This window comes from Falco naumanni, chromosome 7 (assembly GCF_017639655.2).
Source record: "Falco naumanni isolate bFalNau1 chromosome 7, bFalNau1.pat, whole genome shotgun sequence".
NCBI lineage: Eukaryota > Metazoa > Chordata > Aves > Falconiformes > Falconidae > Falco > Falco naumanni.
In genome coordinates, this window is record NC_054060.1 from 6972609 (window position 1) to 6993270 (window position 20662).

A 20662-nucleotide genomic window follows, 5' to 3' on the forward strand; every position below is an offset into this window, starting at 1 on the left:
CCATGGCTCGTCCCCCTTGCCGTAAAGGCGAGAGGGAGGGGGAGGGCTTTGCGACAGCGGCGGGGAGGGGAGAGGGGGCGGTCGCGGCCGTTCCGGCGTTTTGACGGAGGAGAGCTGGGCCTTACGGCGCCCAGTCTGCCGGGGGCGGGTGAGTGGCGGCCGTTACCTAGCAGCGGTTGCCTAGCGGCGAGGCGGGGCGGGGCCCGTGTGCGCGGCGGCTCGGGGTGACTAAGCGGGGCCGCGAGCTTCCAGGTTGGGGGGGGCGAGGGGCGGGGCCGGGCCGGGGGTGGTCGCACGCCTCGGGGGGGAAGGAGCCGGGTCATGGCGGGCGGGCGGGCTGGAGGGGCAGGGTTGGCTAGGCGTGTTGATGGGGCTTGAGGCCGGGCGAAGGAATGCGGGGCCGCGCCGGCTGAGGGGTGCTGAGGGGAGCTGAGGGGAGCGGCGGCGCGGGAGGCCGGGGCCGGCGCTGGGGCCGGCGGGAGCGGGCTGCGGGGGCTGCCGGGGCCCTCAGGAGGAGGGGAGCGGGGAGGGGGCCTGCAGGCCGGGAGGGCGGCCGTTTCGGGGCAGTTGTTACACATCCATGCTCTCATCTCCCTTCCCTGGCAGCCCTGGCCTGCCCGCCAGTAACCCGGGGCTGGCGCACAGTAGGGGCCTGCGAGGCCGGATCGGGCCGCCTCGTCCCCTCGCTGGTGGCTACAGGTGCCTGCGGGAGCGCGGAAGGGGCATCAGGCACGCTTAGGTGTCACGGTTAACGGGGGATGGACAGCTCGCAGCACAGGTTGTTTGCAGCCTCTGGAAGGAGATGACATTATTTTAGAGGCGTTTACAGTGTTTCAGCACTGAGTGGAAGCATATTCGTTATTGAGAGATGAGCCTACAGAGTCACGGCAGGTACAAGTAGTCTAATGTATGTTTACTTTCTTAAATGATTCAACCATTGCATTGTGAGGAGATCGAGAACCTTCAGACTCACACCCAAAAGTCATGGACTGTAGTTTTGTTATGCTTTATCTGATTCATTTTTTAAATGAAAATACGGGTTTTTTTATTGTTTTCTCTCAGTTGCTACTCATGCGGTTAGCATTTAATGACATAGATAACAGGGAAAGACTAAGATGGGGACTAGGTAATAGCTTTCTCTAGTCATGCCTCTTTGCTAATGTCTCTGAGTAATTGTGTGTCATCGTTAGCCATTTGTGTTAGTAAAAAAAAAAAGCAGTATCAACAATGTTAGTCCACTCAAATCAATGCGTTCTACAATTTTGTGCTAATTATCCCACCTTGTAGAAATATACATATTTTATAAGTCTGATTTAGGATATTCTGGAGGCATTTGCAACAGCTTAAATGTGACTTGCTTGGTTTCTGATGGTCCCTAAACCTTACAGGCTTCAGGTGCAGTCTGAGTTTTCATCTCCAGTTCTTCATTTCCTTTTCTGTCAGGTCTCCTGTCATTCTGTTTGCAGCTCCACGTGACTTTGATTTTGATTTTAAAGCCTAAGTGGTCATGAAAATAATGTATAACAAAGTATTCATTTGGTTTTCTTTCTGTATAGTGTTCCTTTCTGTCTTCGGTCTTATCTATAAGGATTTTAGAACTGTTTCCTATTGTTTATGCAGGACTCTGGCACTGTCAGGCATTACCTTAATGGATTTTTAGACTTTTATCATTAATAAATAAATAATACAAGTGAGGGATGGAGTTTGTCACTTCTTGTGTATGAATGTGATTGCTTTTCATTACGCTTCAGCTTTGAGCTTTTCACTGTGCTGTCTTACTGTGTCTGAAACAACTCTGGTCATTGTCTTGACGTTTCCCCCCTCTGAAGTAAATTTCTTCAAAGTAAGCCCCCTCACATTTAATTTCCTTTTAATGACTTCTGTTAATGAACTGTTGACATGTGTGAGTGAGACATATCTTATGTTTTTGTAAAGTGTTCTGCAAATTAATGGTATAATATAAATGTATTATGATAGGATCAGGGAAAGCACCACCAGTATCATGTGGTGAAGGTAAAATCTCATAGTGGGTGTCCTAAAGGAGTTCTAAATCTCTTCTGCCTTAACAGCCTTGCTGTATTGTATGAATTTGTGCGAGAGAGAGCTTTTCATTTACCATGTAGGATGATAATTCAAGTAGATCTTGAACACAGAAGTAAATGTATTGAGATAATTTTACTTTATTAGGTATTCATTGAGGAGGAAATAAAACTCAAAGATAGGAACAATAGCTATATAAAATATTCAGAGTGATTTCTGAAGAAATTTTACAAGGCTTCAGGTCATAAATTTCTACCTCAATAGAATTCCAGATAGATTTTGCAAATGAAGAAGACATTTATTGTCTATACAGTATCAGATATATTCTTGACATCTAAAATGTGGAATATGGGAAGGATGGGGGAAGGGTTCCTAGTTCTATCAGATGACAGGTATGGAACATATTGTCATGTTTTGTAGTTGTCAGGTCAGCCATTGCTGAATGTGTCTTTAAAAGTACCACACTGGAATGAATTGTAGATCACTCCCCGCAGGCAACTTCTTACTCTCTAATTTTAGATTTTCTTCTGAAGGAAATAATTCCTGATGGTGGAAGAAGTGAGGAGTGTGTGTACCATATCTTGGTGTACCCCTAATCCTTTGTACCTTTGGGAAGCCGTTTTGTCAATGCATACTTCAGTTGCAGTTAAAAAATCAAAATTTAAAAAAGAAGGTGTAATTCTCAATGTTTGATAGTGTTTTTAAAAATTGCGAAGATTATAAACTAAAAAAGTCTTATATACTGAATTTTGTAGTTTAATTGTTTTCTAATATTCTGCTAAAAAGCAATAATAATTTAAAATACTTGGTCTGATGATAAATGCAAGTGTAATGGATTCATAGATGGGAAGATCTTTAAAGTTTCTTACCAGTTGAGCTGTTGTCTTACCAGACTGAGCAGTTTTCCTCTTCCTTAACAACGGAAGAAATGTAACATCTAAATAAAAGCCAACTATGGACAGATAGCTTCAGGAATCTACCTGGAAGTCTACCTGGTTGATTATGCCAGACTTAAAGAAAGGGATCCAAAAAGCATGCAAAAAGAAAATTCCTATAAACAACAAAATTCCCACTGCTAACTTAGCAGTACATCAAGGTAATGAGTTTGAGGGGTTTTTTTATTGAAAGAGTTCTAGTTAGATGACACGTTAAAACTGGCTTAAAAACATAAGTATTACAGACTAGAGTCGCTAATAATATAGATGAAAAAGAAACCCTGTTCTTAAGTATATCCTTTTTGTTTTCTGGGGAGATACAATACCTGTCTAGCCTTTTACAAAATGGTTAGAAAACTGTGGGTGCTTAGGTGCTCACACTTTAAAGAGAGATTTGAGTTCTATACTCTTCTTCTGAAGCTATAGTGAGTGTTCCAGTGTTGTGATTAAAAGATACGTTCTATGGACATGGTGATAAAGATGGGGTTTTTTTATACCTTTCCTGAATATGGCTAAGTATCTTTATTGGCTCTTAATAGGTTTTATGCTTTGTTTTTTAAGTATTTTTTAATTTTAGACTTTTCAGTCACTGGGCCCTTTGAGACCAGGCCTGTGACATTGCTGATCCTTTGCATTATCTGAAAACCCTTTTGGGTTTCAAGATGTAGGTGCTCAGAATTAGAGTTCTGCATTTGTAGATGCAAAGGAATTCTTTGGTCCTCCTTAGCAAATTAAGAGCCCAGTTCTCCCCTTCTGTATATTCATGCTATTCAGCTTGTAGGCTGTGTGAAGCAGAAGACAAGACTTGTCCTTTGGTTTACATTTTTGGGGTTTTTTTGAGAGGTGCTGCCACGTCCAGCCTTGGCGGAGCAATAAACATTGCCAGTTCAGTTGAAACTTTGTGCCTGTTTTGGAGGAATCTGTCACAAAAGAAATGAGGATTTAGTAGTTTTAGCAGTTTAGAGAAAGACTTTATATTTTTCAGCAGTAGTCCCTAGTAACTGTCATTTTTGGGTTTGTTAGTTCCAGCAAATTAATGTTGGTGTCAGCAGTATAATACTGGATCTGTAAACTTCTTCACAGCGTACATTTTAATGTCTCATTGGGACAGTTTTCTGCAGCTATCACTCTTGCTGTTTTTAAACAATGAATTTGTATTTTCAAAATAAGTTTAATAATAGTATATTAACTCTAAAAATATGTGGTGTTCTTTTGTTTCTTTCTAGTTATCTGTTCAGTAATAGCAAAGTATTTATTTCTAGGTAACTTAGAAGAGAAATGCCTAATGGTGCTTCTGTTTCTCTTATTGGATAAAAATAACTTCGAAGCTGATTTGCATTGACCATGAATAATCAGTGAAGACATACAGCATTTTCTGGAATATTGAATGTTCATAATGAAGATCTGTCTTCTGCAGCAGTTGTATAAGGACGTACTGGCTGGTGTTCCACTAGCAAAGGAAAGCCATCATTATACCTCTTTACTTAATCTGTGTGTGGAGCAGTCACTAGAAGGAGATGAATCGTGTAATCGGATGCATCTGCCATCTACTAATGGTGGTATTAGGATCCATCAGGACACTGATATGTCAGATGCAGTTGTTCCTACAACAGATGATACATCAAATAGCTTTGCAAACGTGAGCTCCTCATTCTGTCCACGAGAAGTGATGCTCCTTCAGTTGACCTTGATCAAGATGATGGTTGCTAAAGCAGAGTCCCAGGAAATTGAAGTCAATACAAGACAGAAGTACTGTGAAATCTTTGTCCTTCTGAATGAGTCAAAAATTGACTCAAAATTGGTAAGCTTTTATAAACTTTTGAAAACATTTTGGGAAAGGAGAAAAAAAAGGAACATGTATTGGGTACTTTTTCTTTTTACATCTGCAGATTTGTCTGCTCGATAGTTCTGATCAGCTGTTATCTCACATGGCTTCAGAAAGTTTAGCCTCTCTTGTGTATTTCCAGCTGAAGGAAGAGGTGAGTATGGCATACCTTTTTACTTTTTACAGCTTAAAAGAATGGCTTAGTGAATAGAGGTGAGTATGGCTTAACTTTTTACAGCTTAAGAGTGGCTTAGTGAGTATGTGCCTTGAAGTTGTTCCATTGAACTCTAGAGCCAAGTTTTTATAGTGTTTATATAGCACAAAAGCAGTCACTGTATGACTACTGTAAAACCTAAAAGTACTTCCAAAGAGGCTCCTTTCATAAGCAGACCCACAGAGCAGCATCAGAACTGCTCCTTTCCTCAGTCTGTTACCTGTATGTCAGCTCTGCTCCAGCTTTCTGAAAGGCACATCTGCACTCTGCTGATGGTCCCCTCCAAATGCCACACACTTTGGTTGAAGGGTGTTTAGCTCCAGTATCGGGAACTATGTGAAGTTCATACAAGATAATACTATGGGATAGTTCTTCCATCAAGTGTGTCTTCAGGGTTTTTGGGTTGTAAGTGATGGATGGGAAGGAGATGTAGGGAGTATTCTGAGTACTTCAGGTGCGTTAGGAGGGGCATGGAATGTAGAAAGGAAGATCAAGTGTATAACAGAAGTTTATAATGTGAGGAGGAATATCTTTCTATTTAAAAATCTGGAGATTTTTTGGAACTATTTTAGGGTAAAATGTGTGTAGATGACAAGAAATAATTCTCTTTAAGGTTGCAATACAGCTATTTCAAAAAACCCAGTAATCCAACTACCAATATTTTTACAGTTAGCTGATATCAGTCAGGTGATGCAGCAGGTAAGAATAGGTGATAACATATTGAAAGTTAATCAAAAGCCTTTCTGTATTTTCTTGTTTGAATATTCCCATTACTTGAGAGTTTTTTTATTTGCTGCGTATTTGGTTAATGTGTACTGTAGCTTCCATCTCTGAACGCAGAATTCTCTCAGAAATGTTTGTAATGTTTCTGGCAAACTTGTATGGGAATTATGAATTCAGATGTGGGCTGTCTACACTGTTATCTGATTTTGGGTCGGTCATATGATGTTAGGAGGTTCTCTGGAAAATACAGGTAATTTCTATTGCATGCATATGTGACTTTATGTTTGTAAATAGAGACCTATGTACTTAAAAGGCACGGGACAGATATATTGTTTCTACCACTGTTTTGTCTATGCCTACATTTGAATCCTTTTAATGTACAACTTAAAGTCATTGTATTATGGTTTAATTTGCACAGCAATTGTAAAGCATACTCTTTCCCCAACAAATTTTCATAGAATATGGTAAATGTCACCTGGCTCACCTTTAGTTTGAAGACTCTTTCAGGATTCCCTGTGAATACCCAGATAGCAGAATGTCTGTGGACTCTTACAGCTATTATCAAGGACATACTGAAAGATGAAGTTTTATCTGGTGCAGGTATGGTAGTGATTTGTTTTATGGTGTTATCGATACGCGAGTGCCCACTAGGGGGGGGAATGTTCCTTGTAATCTCATCTAAAGTAACTTGACTAAAGAACACCTGTTTTCTTTGTTATAAAGAGAGTAACTATAAAGGAAGTACTATTAAAAATGGAGTGGTTTAAACATGCTTAAAAACTGAGAATAGTCGATCACCTTTTTTATATTTATTTGATAATTTAGCTATGTTACCCTCCAGCTCCGTAACCACCTTCTTCTTGCTGTAGGTATTTTGAAGAAGTTGTTGGCTCCTCTTGATGCTGTGCTTGAAGGATTTTATGACTCCATTCTGTTCCATCATTTTGACAGTCATCACTATACTTCACCTTATTCTAAAGCTGCAAACAATTTGATCAGTTTTATAGATCTGCTTGAAGCACTTTTGGCTTCTAGAACTGAATTAGAACTACTGCTCAGATGCCAGAGAGTGTTGTTTTTGAAAGTTTCTTATGTCCTGAACCTCATCAGCTCATCGGTTCACTACTTAATCAAGAAGAAGTTAATTATGCTCCTTAAAAAATGTGTCCTTTCTGAGTCTAGAGAAGATGCTGTAAGTAGATCACTGTTTTTAGAAAACCCATCTTTATATGAGGATATGCTTGCACTGAGTACTGCTGTTCTGCAGACTGTGAATTTGACTTGGCTTAATCAAGTCCCGCTCGGTGAAAAGGCCAACTACTTTGGAGGCAGTGAAGCTGTTCCTGGAGATGATAACCAAGGTGGTTATGACCAGACTGTTCTTAGAGCCTTAAGTCTGGTTGTGCTTAAAGCACTGGAATTCAAGTTTCAGAACTCTGCTACAGAAGCTGAAATCAAAGGTAATCATCTTTTTTAGCTTTTTCATTAAGCAGCAAGAGTTTTTAAAGCTTTCAGGTTTTGTAGTCACAGCTCATTAAGACAGTAAATAGAATTCCGCTGAATTAGTGGTGGTGGGAGGGAGGAAAGAGAAGACCCACCCAGGAAACCTGTTATCACTGTGTCCTGCCTAATTAGTTGTCCCTATGCATTTTATCCTGTCCTTAGCCCTGCAATGTGGGGGACTTGAAACAGCTGCATTTGGGATTGAAAACTTTTCCTGTTAAGAGCATGTGTTAATATTTGAAATAGTTGAGGCAGCTTGGGAACACAGGCTCTTCTCCAGTTGGAAAAGGAGAGCCCACAGTATGAGCATCTACTCTGTTCAGGGTGGGGAACTAAAAGGAACCGCAGGTGATGCGCTCCTGTTTCCAAATGTAGAGGCAGAACTTTAAGTACCATTGTTTTGATTGAAGCTACTAGCCATTACTGTCAGACAAATAATGGAATAGGGCAAAACTAGCAGTGGTACAAAAGGTAAAAATAATGAAGCTATAAAGTAAGAGACATTAAAATTATGAGACTTGGCAGAGTATAGTGGTTGTGTTCTTCACCCAGACTTCTAGGTCTAGTCCTTTGAGTTAGTAGGTGTGAAGCATACTTTTCATACCTGCTTACTTGAGTGTGTTTGTTCTACTGAGCAGATCAATTAAGCTGGGGAAAGAGCAGATCTGTCCCTTGTGCTAGGGCTATGCCACAGGGCAGGCAGTGGGATGGCAGAGGAATGCTGTGTAACTTGTGTTCCTGACGGGGGAGGATGCGTTACTGTGTCACGCTGGTAGCTAGTTAGTAGTTGTCTTTGCGCTGCAATGAAGTGGTGGGGTGAGGTTTTTTGTTTGAGACACTCCTGGAATCCCATCTTCCCAATTGCCTTTTTACCTCTGAGGGGCACGCGATGCACATCTGATGCTAAGCCGTGTGAATGTGCAAATGCTATGATCAAAGCAGCTTGCTGTCCCTGGATTACAGGCTTTATGGCAAAAATGGAAAAGCAGTTCTGAAGCAGTGTTTCTAGTCAGATACATGTGAGAATGGGTGTTCCTTATGGTCAGCCAATTGGTGATGTGGCAAAAAGTAACAAATAATTCCTATTTCTTTTTAAACAAGGATAAAATTTTACAGCATTTCAAACATACTGAGGCATTTTAATACAAGTTCTAGATGTGTTATCTTACCTTTTATATTCCTATGGTATGTAGCAAGCATAAAATAAATTTTTAATTCATCTGACTGTGTAAAAGAGTGATGGACTTCTGTAAGACAGCTTCTGACACTTTTTCCAGATTTTGGAATATGTTATATTTGTGAATGCCAGTTGCATTCTTAGAGTTTTTAAAATATTTGTAGAGAATATTTTACTCGCCAATCCACCTCCTGAAAAATGTATAGAGACTGAGATTGTCTAAGAACAAGTGAATAGAAAAAAAGTAGATTAAATCTGTTTTAGATGTCTCTATGAAAACTCCTTCTCACAGAAAAATAATCTCCTTTCTTTTCCAGATTCATAACACAAAAATGAGTTCTTTAATTAGATTCAAATACCCCAACCGTCAAGAGGAATTTCAAGTTGAAAGGAATGGTGCTTCTATTTTAGTGGCATTAAATTAAGTGGTTAAAATAAGCACCAGAATGCCTTAATATGCTAACTTCCCTTCCGGGAAGCTGCTTGATCTTATCTTTTTTTTTTTTTTTTTCTATTACCATGAATTACAGTGGCTTAACTTTAATTCATTTCAATTTTGAGAGTAATTTCCAGATAGCTTTGATTTATAGGGAAGAATTTCAGCCTGAATAGTAACTATTAATAACAAAGATAATTTGCTTTCCTGTTATTTGCTAAGAGGAAAAGCAAATTTTAAAGTTAAATATTAAGGAAAACCACATAATGATGTGGTAAGTAAAACTGATTCCCATGTTGCAGGAAACTTTTCAAAAGCAGTAATCGCTGTCAGTATAAATGATGCAACTGTGCTCTTCAAGCCGTACTATACTTCCAGCAGCGTTAGAGTTCTTACTTAAGGAGTACCTTTGGGGTAAAGGTATACCTCGCTATGGTTTTTTTCTGTTTTTTAAACATTGAGCGTGTGCTGTGTTACATGAAAAACTGCTACTTGGCACCATGCTACCTAGTATGCCATTAGTATTGAAGAGGTTTCTTGACTTAGTCTGTCATATGAATACATTTTACGAGTAAGCTGCTGCAGTAAACTGGCATAAAGTTGGAGGTGCTTTTTGTATCCAAGAGTGCCATGTTTAGAGGGAGGGGAAAAATGAAGATCTGCAGGAAAAAAGTTGCTTACATTAATCCTTACAGCAAGGATTCTAGACCATCTCATGAAGGTACCTTTATCCTAAGCCTGTATGTACTTGAAAACTGAAATAATCCATGAGTAATTTCTTTTACTGTAGTTAATTTTTACAGTGAACCACAATGCAGGGGGGTTGCTTCAGTCCTATCAAAACATGACAGTTGTATTACTGTTTCATATGGGAAGAACTACCTGAGATGAAATCTCAGCAGAGTGCTCATACAGGATCATTACATCTGTGGTATTGACTTGATTACAATTTACCTTTTTTCAGTTTGTGAGGTACCAATGAAGCTATGTAATTGGGGAGCTAAAGGAAAGTATAAATCCCAGCTGTGTAGGTGTAGTTACATTTTTGTAGGTTTCCTGATACACCTGGATTTTTGGAGGTATAATCTTTTTCAGTAGTCCGCAAATTTAGGTGTGAGAGGATTCTATTGTACCCTAAACTTTCTAGGTGACCTCTGATTATTCTTTCTTGAACTCCAAGAAAATAAATAATGCTGTTAGATGAATAAATGATGTCCTTAAGTTGCATCTTCCTTGTGGGGGGGCAGGCAGTATCTAATGAGTAAATTAACTTTCCGCAGGTTACTTATGTTAACATTGGCATCTAAACATTGATATATCTAGAGTTTATTAGAGTAGCCATTCACATTGAATTTAGGGTTAGATAACTTAACTGCTTTTGGTTTTCTGCAAAATGTTTCTTTATTTCTTTGATACCAAGAAGCAAGAACTAACCTCTAAAACTTGATGCTGTGTAAATAAGTTGAGCTAAGGAATGATAAATGCATTCATTAGCTGTTATGTCTTGTTAATTTAAAAAATAAAAAGTGTATGTTGTTCAGTAACAAAAAATGTATAGCAGATTCATGGTTACTTTTTTTTTCCCCCCCCAGGAGACTTCCATAGTTTCATGTCCCAGCTGTTGATGTTCTGGAGGAGTCATGTGAATTCTTCTGCACAGTCTCACCCATTTGTACATCACTGTGAATGGCTCTCCTTGATTTTCATAGAGCAAGATGATGATATGTGGGAAGCTGCTAAAGCTTTATTACTTATTTATTTAAAACTTGATAGGTTAGTGTACAATTTATTTGACAGACCTATGAAGAATTGTAATTTAGTGAGGTTATTGTGGTATATGTAACACTTCCAGTGATTACTTCTGTATAAAGAAAGATAGCTGTAATAATAATAAAAAAACAACCTCAGGACAATGTAATAGTGTATGGTGTAAGAGCAGTTCACTTTGCTGATAATTTGATTACGTTTTTTGGATTGAAATGAGGGAGTTATGCAACAGTTTCCTATTAAATATTTTATCGTGTCCTGTAACTCAGAATAATTGACTTCACAATCTAAAACAGTGGTTAGATGCAGAGAAAAGGCAAAACTCTTTTCTTTCAACACTGAGAGTCTGATGTGAACGGGACATATTCTTATCCCTGGATGTGTTCAAAGCCAGGCTCGATGGGGCTTTGAGCAACCTGGTTTGGTGGATGGTGTCCCTGCCCATGGCAGGGGGTTTGGAATGAGATGGTCTTCAAGGTCCCTTCCAACCCAAACCATCCTATGTTACTATAATTAAACTTCAAGAAATCAGGCACTTTTGGCAAAGTAGCCCTCTGATGATTGGACCCGTGTTAATTCTAGCTAGTTGATTAAAAACTGTTATTGTTAATGACTGAAATGTGTTCTTCAGCAATTTGTTCTGGACATTCACTGCTTCACTGTTGTTTAAATTACCATATGAGACATTATCCTAATTTATAAAAGGTCCCTCAAGCTTCAAATGTGAAGATACAGCAAGTAGTATCTTAGATACACACAATTCCTAGACACCTAAATAAAAGTAGGGCACTCTTTTTCTGATGTGCTTAGCATCCTGAAAGTTAATCTGTGTTCAGGTTTATGAAAGTATTAAAACAACAATTCTCATATTGTAAGTAACTTTGTTTATTCTGTCATGTTTCCTGTGGAAGAGTGCTGTTTAAGAAGGCCTGCTTTATGTGCTTTGGCTTCCTAAACTGCCTGATCTCCTAGCCCCACCTGCCTACCTTCTTCCTCATTCTAATATAAAACCTTCTCGTTCGGTTTTTGTTTTTTAACAAAATCAAAAAAGATATAGAATACCATTTTCTGGACATACCTAGCTTTTTTTCAAAAAAGTAAACTTCAGTTGAATTTAATCCATTTCATGACTTACTTTTCAGATTACGGCACGATGCTGCTGCTAACTTAAGCCAAAAAGAGGAGGAAACCTGGAACTTCCTTATACATGCAAGTGGATGTAATCCTCACTGTATCTTTTTATCTTTTCTGGAAAAAATTGCATTTGATTCCACAGTACTACTAGATTTTTTGATTTCATCAGAAACTTGCTTTCTGGAGTACTTGGTAAGATACTTAAAGCTTCTTAGAAAAGACTGGCATCAGTTTGTAGATGTCTGTAACCATTTTGACAGCAAACACAGAACTGTTCAATCAATTTTTTCTGTCAGGCCACCCCATGAAGAAAAACAAAGCTGTGTGACTGATGAGAGTTTGCAAAATCCTTGTTGTGGACCAGAACCACAGACTCTGCTATCTTTGGCTTCTTCTCACAATTACTTGGTGTTTACAACAGAGCAAAGTGATAATGAAATTGCAGAGTCTAAGCAGTCTAACTCATTGATATGCACTGATAGTACATCTCTGCTGGGTTCTCTTCAAAGTCTTGTTAATTATGACAGCTCAGAAGACTCTGCATTAGAATCAGATGGAAAAGAGTGCTTGGTAAACACAAAGCAGGTGCCTTCAAATAATGAGGGTGAGACAAGGATAAGGGAAACTGGTTGTAGCTACACAGATGATAAATGGAATACACTGGAGCCTGAAGTGTTGCCTCTGAAACAAAAGGATTCTAATACCTCATCCTGTCTGACTTGTATGGTGTCTTCAGATAACATCATTTCCCAAAGAATAATGCTTTACAAATCAACAAAATGTTTGGAAGAACTGCAAAAAGCTATTTCCAAGTTGCAGAGAAGAGATCTTTTCCCATATAATCCATCTGCGTTGTTGAAACTACTTAGCCACATTGAGAAGATCAGTAATAACATGAATCCGTAATAATCCAAAGAAGTGTTCTATTGATTGATTTTTTTTTTTTTTTTTTTTTTAACTAGCATACTAGGGAATATTTCTATGAGATTAATGACTTCTAAAGCTGATGCCTGTTGCACCTTTCGGTGTATTTAACCTCGAACAGGATAAACGTGGTTTTGGTTGACGCCTTAAAAATCTGCAATTGTATTCAGTGAAACAATGCATTACCTTAGGCTCCTAGACTTATTCATGGTATGTATGTCAGTGTACAGTATATAAGGATTAATTGTTAGGTATTCAAAATTTGATAATACTAATGTGGAAGCTTATCAACAATACTTAAAAGTATCATCAATTCTACTTAACTGTCATTCTATATATGAAGTCATTGCCGGATTGGTAGTGGTTTATGGACGACATTGCAGTGTTAATGCAACACTTGACTGCTTAGAGGTTGAACTAAATAAAATACTTCAGTAGGAGTTTTGGTACTGTGTCCTGCATTAGTGCTTTCCTCTGCGTGGACATTCAGATGTGCTATCACAAACACAATAAGCCATGCCACACTTTTCTTGGCTGCTTAACTGATGCCTAGGATGTAGGTTTTTCAGCTTTTACTGTTTGCCTGACTTAAACAGCAGTGTTATTTCACTGAAAATTTAATTTAGTTTTTCGTGGTATTTTATGGTCTATTCCTTTTAATTAAAAGGAAAGGGAGATGTGGGACTAGTACATATATTGCCTATTTATATAACATTTTAGTGAAGCGTTATATCTAGAATCAAGCTTAGGTAATGCAGAAGTGAAATTACAACAGTTCTTCACATCCATTACATATTTTATATTAATACATGTGTTAAATCAGAAACAGATAACTAGAAATTAAGTGTCTGCAGCAAGGTGGATATTTAATTTAATTTCTTATACTTAAATGTTTTATTTGATTAACCTAAAAGGTAAGTGTGTAAGATTGCTTGGGGAGAGTTAGTTTAGAACAGGATCCAAACCAGTGTGTGCACTTAGCAGGAAGCCATCTAAAGTTGGTACGCTTAATGTGCAGCTTGTAATGATTGTACAAGGGTTAGGTGATGGGGAAGTACTGATGATGGGGATTGCTGTAAAAATATCAGACCTCATCAGATCTGTGAGAAGCAGTTTTCTTTTTAGGATTCTCTTGATGGTAAGTGCTCTATTCTGAGAACCAAGTAAGCTCTGTCTTCCTTTTAAATAGCTATTTAATGTTCATTAATACAGTCGCTGAGTTAAGACCAACAGTCTCTGGAGGAGGTGACTCTGACCCCCAGATCTCTGTGGCCATCTTCTAGATTAGTCTTGAGCTCTGAACTGGTGAATCAGCACTGTTGGGAGGGGAAGAAAACGATGAATCATATGGGATAGTTTAGCTGGAAATTATAGTTCTTTCCAGAGGTGCTTAAATAGTATGAATGCTGAAGCAAGAAGGTTTGAACCTCAATTTTATTCTTTCAGGCTGACAGCTGTAATCACTTGGCAGTTATATAGGAAAGAGTGATCCCCTTCACTGGCATGTAGGGGACCTGAATAATCTGTGTGTTCGTTGTGCTTTGGTTTCTTCCCAAGATAACTTTTGTGCTTAGGAGTAGGTAAGAATGTCAATGAATGGAACTTCTACGCATGCTTATAGCTACTCTAGTCAAAAACTAACTAACCTCTGAGTTGTCCAGGGCAGAAGAATGCCTGGTTTCTCTTTACTGTTTGAACTTGGTTGTGCTCTAGGGGCAGAGTTGCTCATGCCTCTGGGCATGTTCAAAGATACAGCTCCAAACAGCTTGAGAACTTTTCAGTTCAAACAAGGGAAGTGCCTTTGGCAAGGCAGTTGAGCAGGAGTTTCTCAAGATCGCCATTTTAAATGTAGGTAGGTACTTGCATTTCAGTGAAATCCTTTCAGCAATCCTTACGTCTTTTCTAGTCTAGCCTTTTCTGACTGGTTTATTATAACTGAGAAACTTCACTGTTTTCACTGAACATGGTATTGTTCAGCATTTTTTGGTCCATAATTTGCCAGCTGGAAGTATCTAAATTGCAGCAGTATTTCTCAGACACTGTTAAGATAAGGAGGGTGGGAAAGGTAGAATGGGGAGATAATTTTGGTTTTGTGAAGTGCTAGTCTTCTTGACTGTCAGTGATTACTACAACTATAAAAACTTCTTTGAAGTAAAAGTTTAGCAATCTTGGTGTGTAGAATTTAGCAAGAAGTGTAGGAGCCCTAATTTTTGATTTTTGAATACAGCAAATCCAATTACAATCCAACTGTATTTAATTCTTACAGGCATGAAGTTGATTGTGTGCCCGGCTGGTTATTAGTAGTGATCATTCCCACATGTTTCACTTCTGAGAATTAAAACAATGGCTTTCTGAGAATGTTTTAGTGGTAAAAATGGGTAAATGTGGTTTGTATCTGGCAACAAGATACCTTAATGTGTTGATATTTTACCATTTATGAACTGTAGGACCTGAGATAGAGTAAAACTGATAGAAGTCAACTTTTTTTTTTATCGCACACAAAATGAGTGTGAGTGATGAAATGAGTAGCTAGTAGTACTATGGCTGTATTCAAAAAGTCTAGCAAAAAGAAAACACCGTGCAAAAGAATTTGTATTTTAATCCATCGTGTGTATATAAGGTGGGGTGGTTGGGGGTTGTTTGGTTTGGGGGTTTTTATTGGCTTGAGTTTTTACTATCTCAAATTTTTAGGCAGAGCTGTTGTTTCATTTGCTAGAGCAAATTAACTCAGCTGCAGAACCTATCACCAATGTTAAATTAGAACTTTGGAAGTGGATCTGTTATTACTAGGAGGTTGATGTGCCTTAGCTTTGGATATTGATATCTAACAACTTTTCTTGTATTGTTTCAAAGCGAGACACAGAACAAATCAGGTGACCTGTTTGGAGACAGTTTTCTATCTGAGATGTCCACAGTCTCCATTTATGTCTGTGCAGTTGTTTGGAGGAGTTTACCTTCAACATCAACAGAATAAATTACGCTTTAATGAAGTAAGCAGTTAGCACTAGAATTTGCTTACAGGATGTGCTTTTTATAAAGAATGTTTTTAAACTTGAGTATTTGTGGAGCTTGATTGCAATTACAGCTGAATCCAGGTGGTTCCATGCTTGTGGTTCTTCAAACTGGATTTTCTACAATATTTTTATGTCTGCTTTCCATTCTAGTTTTAAGACTTGTAATGTGAGTTTTAATCCTGTAATGCAAGAATAAAAACCAACCTTGAGGATTTCCGTATTTAAAATACTCCTATAAAGCTGGGAATAAGGAGCCTTGGTTGTTCCCTGGTTTATCATTGCAGGACAGGCATTGTTTGTACTTCTTCCAGTCAATCTGAGATGGTGTCTGAAGTCAGTATCAAGTATTTATCACAGTCAGAAGGAGTGAAAATGCTGCGGTCATTATAATTTTACTTCTGTGTGTTTTTCTCATAGAGTTGTCTAAATGAGTTTGTAAATTATTGTTGTTTTTTGTACAACACTCTTAAGCTACCTGGTTCACTCTGAAATCTTGTTAGAAGCCAATTGTACGAGTCCGAGTGGATGATCGATGATAGACAGACTTTTTTACTATCACTTTCTCAGGCAGGCAAGGACCTGAACTTGGTTGAGAAAAGTCTCAGGGGTTTAAGCTTTTCCAAATCATTGTCTTTTGAAATGTTGTGCAAATGAGTTTATTGCTGGTAACTGTCAGAGACACTTCAATAGACAGACAAGCTGGCTTGCTGCTGGTTTACATACAGCAAGGAAGGAAGGAATACCATGTATTTTGTAGTAAAAAGCTTGCGTGGACAATTACAATATCCTTAGTTATTTCTGGTTCCTACTTGCCTGGGCTGCAAAACATGAATTTTGCGGTCAGCAGTGCCCTTTCAGGGGGAAGATTTGAAAAAATTGTGCAATGTTCAAAAAAGTAGCACACAACCTCAAAAGAAGTTGCACTGCTGAATGTTGGCCTCCTTAAAAGGTTGTAGGGAAGGTTTGTATTACATATCCTGAAACTACGTTTGGAGTTCTAGCTGCTAATTGTAGTTGTCACAGAATCTGCCCCGTCTGATCCTGGTGCTAGTGTTGAAACCTGAAGGATTTTCTGTGGAGCTTCTAAGAGTTTCCAAATGTCCATAGCTACTTTGAAGGAGGTAATAGTTATGTAGAAAACAAGGGATAAGATTTTGGAGCCTGTTTTGCAAAACAGCATGTATTGTTTATGTAAAAGGATTTGTTGTCAAATTTCAAAATCCTGTGTGCTTATTTCTACAGTCATTATGTTCATCTTTTGCTTGCTAGCTTTATCTTCAAATGTAACCTTCTGGAGTTTGTCAGCTCTTAGAGTAATTTTGTTACTACAGACTTATAGCTATTTCATGTAGGGATTTAACTGAAACATAAATAGATGCTTTGTGGAAACTTACCTCCAGTACTTGGCTTCCTTCATAGTATTTGTATTCTTCAAGAAAAACTTGTATGAAGTGGTGTTCTCTTTCTGCTGACACCACTGCAGCTGCTGTGAGAATTAGGCAAAAATCCATTATGCTGCAAATATAAAAATCAACCTTTTTTTTTTTTTTTTAATTAATTATCTCCTCAAGAGAGAATCTGATACTTGGTCATCATCTGCAGAATATTGGTCCCTCTAAGGAGTGTTTCTTTGCCTAATATAAAAATACTGACTGGTATGATGCCAGTGTTTTCTGTCATTTTCAGTTATGAGCTGATGCACAGTGGGGGATTGCTGGCTGTGAAGCATCTGAAGGATTGCCTTCAAGTTTCACCAAGCGCACTTGTGTTCTTTGTGGGTAGATCAAGATTGATGCTCTAAGAGTGTTCTGGTAACATAATCAAACAACATTTGCAGTGTTGTCTTATGTACGTGTGTTACAAATTGTTGAGGTGTGTTTTCAGACAGTTGTTAAACCAGTGCTTCCAGCTTCAAGGATCAACAAGGCATCTCCTTTTTAATCCTGTATCATTTGGACTGTTGGAAATTAATTAAAAAGCTCTAAATGAATTGGATGGACTAATTGTTAAATATCTAGTGTTGCCAGAAGATTTTGTGTTGGTCTCTTGCATCTTAAGGTGGTAATAGCACACAGGAATATTATTTGAGTGAATTAACAAGTGCTGTATTTGGAATGGAAAGGGTGAACTGTAGACGTCAATCCTTAGATACAGTTGGTTTTGCTAAGATTTTTGTGAATAGCACACAAGTTTCAACATGTTGCTTACTATAAACGTAACTGAAGTTATTCTTTTTGCTAATTTACCTTTTCAAACGATGTTAGAACATACTTAGTGAAAGTACCTTATGTAGTTATGCAGTTATATTTGAATTGCCTTAGTGTTTCTGTTATTAGAAAGGTGAATTTTGCAAGTATGGACAAGTTGATGTTAAATCAAGAGAAAAGAAAAATATCTCACCAAGGATAATTTAAAGCCAAACAGACTAGGATTTTATGTAAAGAATGCCGACCAAACTGTAACTGGATAAATTCTTCAGTAAACCACACATACATCTCTGCCTCTGGATATGAGAGCATCCTTAATTGCTGTCCTGGAGGCTTATTGATACGCTGTTCAGTATTGAAATGAAATACAGCCGAGAGTTTAACAACTTGAGATAGCATAATTGTAGCATTTACATACCTCAATTGTTAAGTGTGTGTGAAAGAAATTGGTTAGAAAGCAGTCCCCAGGTGATGTCAGTGTCTTTTCCTGGAGCCTTTTTCCTAAGGTGTATTTGAAGCCTGTTAATAATCCTGTTCTCTGCATTTTAGTGAAGTGATGGCGTCTTGGGTCAGCAGTAGAATGTATTAGTGTTCCTTCACTTGTCTCCACTGTTTATCCTTCCAGTATTACCACTTCACATCCCATTTTTATTCAGTTGTCATCTTCCTTCTTGTTATTAAGGTCCAGATTCTCAAAGTATTGGGTTTTCTAATTCTTTTTAAAATTCACAGGAGCCAGGTTCTGAAACAATGATTTAAAAAGATACAAGTGTTCTGAAGATTTCAGCCTACGTGTTCGAAATGAGTGTATTCCTGATTTAGTCCTGCAATGGCATTCATGTACAATAAGTATTACCTGATTTTGAACAGAGCAAGCATTAAGGTACCCAGTCTTCAGTTATGACAGATGGCATTATTAGGTAATTAGAATTAATTAGAAATTAAACTGTCCTTACTGAACCTCTCTCCCTGTATCAATTACAAATCAGGTCATACTTCCTGGTATGGTCAGGTCTATACTTCCTAGGTCTTGAGGAGAAAGCTTTTTGACAGGTTGTAAATGGACTTCTTCACCCTTTTTATTTAGGGGAAGGTTGGTATATTAGGGGACGATAAGAATTCATGTGAAGAAGAGGAGCTTCTCTTTTAAACTACAGATTGCAAGATTATGAGTTATGATATTGATGTCCTTGAACGTGTGACTTGGAATGATTAATTTCAGCTATTTGTTTATTCTTGGGGAGCAGAAAGTATAAGAATACCAAGGGTTTTTACCTTAATCTTGAAGGAATGCCAGATGGCAGGCAGATGGGTTTTACTGGTGGTGAAAGAGAATTCAGAGACCAAATTAGTGTTATTAGATCCAATTGATTCCTGTGTTTTCTCTGTGTATGCATATGACTGAGATTTGATTAACTGTCTGTCATTGAGATAATCAGTTAGCAAAAATGAGTAGGTAATAATAGGCGATATATTTAGAACATTTATCTGTTGGCTTCCTAGATGAATTTCAATATTTTTGTATGAAGGAAAACAAAAGAAACCTATAGGCGCTTTTTTCTTTTTTCTTCTTCCCCCTGCAGTTGCCATCATACACAACACCTCTGAGTCTGCAAGTTTTAATAGTCTCAAAGATTTGCCAAGAGGGTTTTCTCTACTGAGAAAGTTAACTAATACTATAATCTTTCTTATGTAACAGTTTTAGAAGCTCAGGTGAAAACTCACATCCAATGTGTGGATTCACTGTAATGTAATGTATTTATTTAACTAGCTGGAAAATGGAAGGAAGTGAATTTTGTGGGTGTTTTTTTTTTCTTGTTTTGTTCTTTTTTTTTTTTTTTTTTTTTACTGGAAACTTACACATAATTTCCAGTGATACATGAAATAATTATTTGGTTTGAATACATGCCTCCATTATCTGGTTATATTTAATTGTCCTCTGATTGAGTAGGTGTTATGTTGCAAGTAAGGAGTAGTAACAGATTTTTTTTATTATTTTTTTTTTCTCAGATATAAAGACTAAGATGGTTTTTTTGTTTGGTTTTCTTGCAGCATTCAAATTTAAGATACCTGAAGGATAAATACTATGAAAGTGCAGCAATAATTGAAAGGTCAGTGGGCAGCTTTGATCAAGAGGATATGGTTAGGTCGTTATTTACCATGCAATATCTTTAATCTTGTAATAGTCCTGTGTAGGTGGTGAGTACTACCAAACAACTGCTCCTCAAAAAGTATGTAAAACCATATTTTCCCATTTTATTATTTGTAGCAGCCTTACGTTTGCTCCTGTCACACAAAGGTGTTTTTTGCAGTTTGGTGTAACAGTGAAGAAATCATGGATTGAGGCATAAGAAAGAGGTGTTTCTGCCAATTACCTATTACATTACTGGCACAGTATTAGCCAAGTGATATATGAATCAGCTTGCTCTAGGCTTTCCTAATTGGCAAAGTGTTCCTAAATGTTCTGCTTGTTTCATACCAGTGGTTCAGATGTGGGAAAATATGGAGATAATTTAAAGCAACAGCAAAGCCATAACACTACCTTTCTGAAATAATCCTTCATGTTTAATATTCCTCTGATGCATCAGTTTATTGAATACTGTTCCCAGTTTTATGGAAGGGCTGAAGACTTGCAATAGTTGCAAAATACAATCCTCAAAAAGAAAAAAAAGGGGGGGGAAAAGGTATAAGAACAAACCCAAACTTTTCTCTGTGGGGGAAATAAATGAACAGGATCCAAATATTGCCTGGGTCACATCTTTT

General features: G+C 38.0%; 1 protein-coding gene across 7 annotated transcripts; it reads left to right on the forward strand.

Annotated features, from left to right (window-relative positions):
- Positions 1-60: 60 nt before the first annotated feature.
- Positions 61-17085, forward strand: LINS1 (lines homolog 1). 7 transcript variants are annotated; one of them, XM_040601354.1, is made up of 8 exons: positions 74-148; positions 607-3136; positions 4238-4776; positions 4865-4954; positions 6196-6337; positions 6607-7197; positions 10446-10626; positions 11763-17085. In XM_040601354.1, the coding sequence occupies exons 3-8, from the start codon at positions 4363-4365 to the stop codon at positions 12658-12660; spliced, it is 2316 nt and encodes a 771-aa protein (XP_040457288.1). In that variant the 5' UTR covers positions 74-148; positions 607-3136; positions 4238-4362; the 3' UTR covers positions 12661-17085. The 7 variants fall into 7 exon arrangements, with proteins under 7 accessions (XP_040457293.1, XP_040457288.1, XP_040457292.1 ...); XM_040601357.1 differs by lacking the exon at positions 74-148 and having other exon boundaries at positions 342-891; positions 1752-3136; XM_040601360.1 differs by lacking the exon at positions 74-148 and having other exon boundaries at positions 342-3136; positions 11763-11946; positions 12051-12189.
- Positions 17086-20662: the final 3577 nt, after the last annotated feature.

Bases quoted from the DNA above. Each gene is read 5' to 3' on its own strand.
- LINS1 (XM_040601359.1), top strand. From the start codon at position 4,363: ATGTTCATAATGAAGATCTGTCTTCTGCAGCAGTTGTATAAGGACGTA. The intron at 6,338-6,606 runs GTATGGTAGTGA...TTCTTGCTGTAG, and splicing joins TGAAGTTTTATCTGGTGCAG to GTATTTTGAAGAAGTTGTTG. The intron at 7,198-10,445 runs GTAATCATCTTT...TTCCCCCCCCAG, and splicing joins TACAGAAGCTGAAATCAAAG to GAGACTTCCATAGTTTCATG.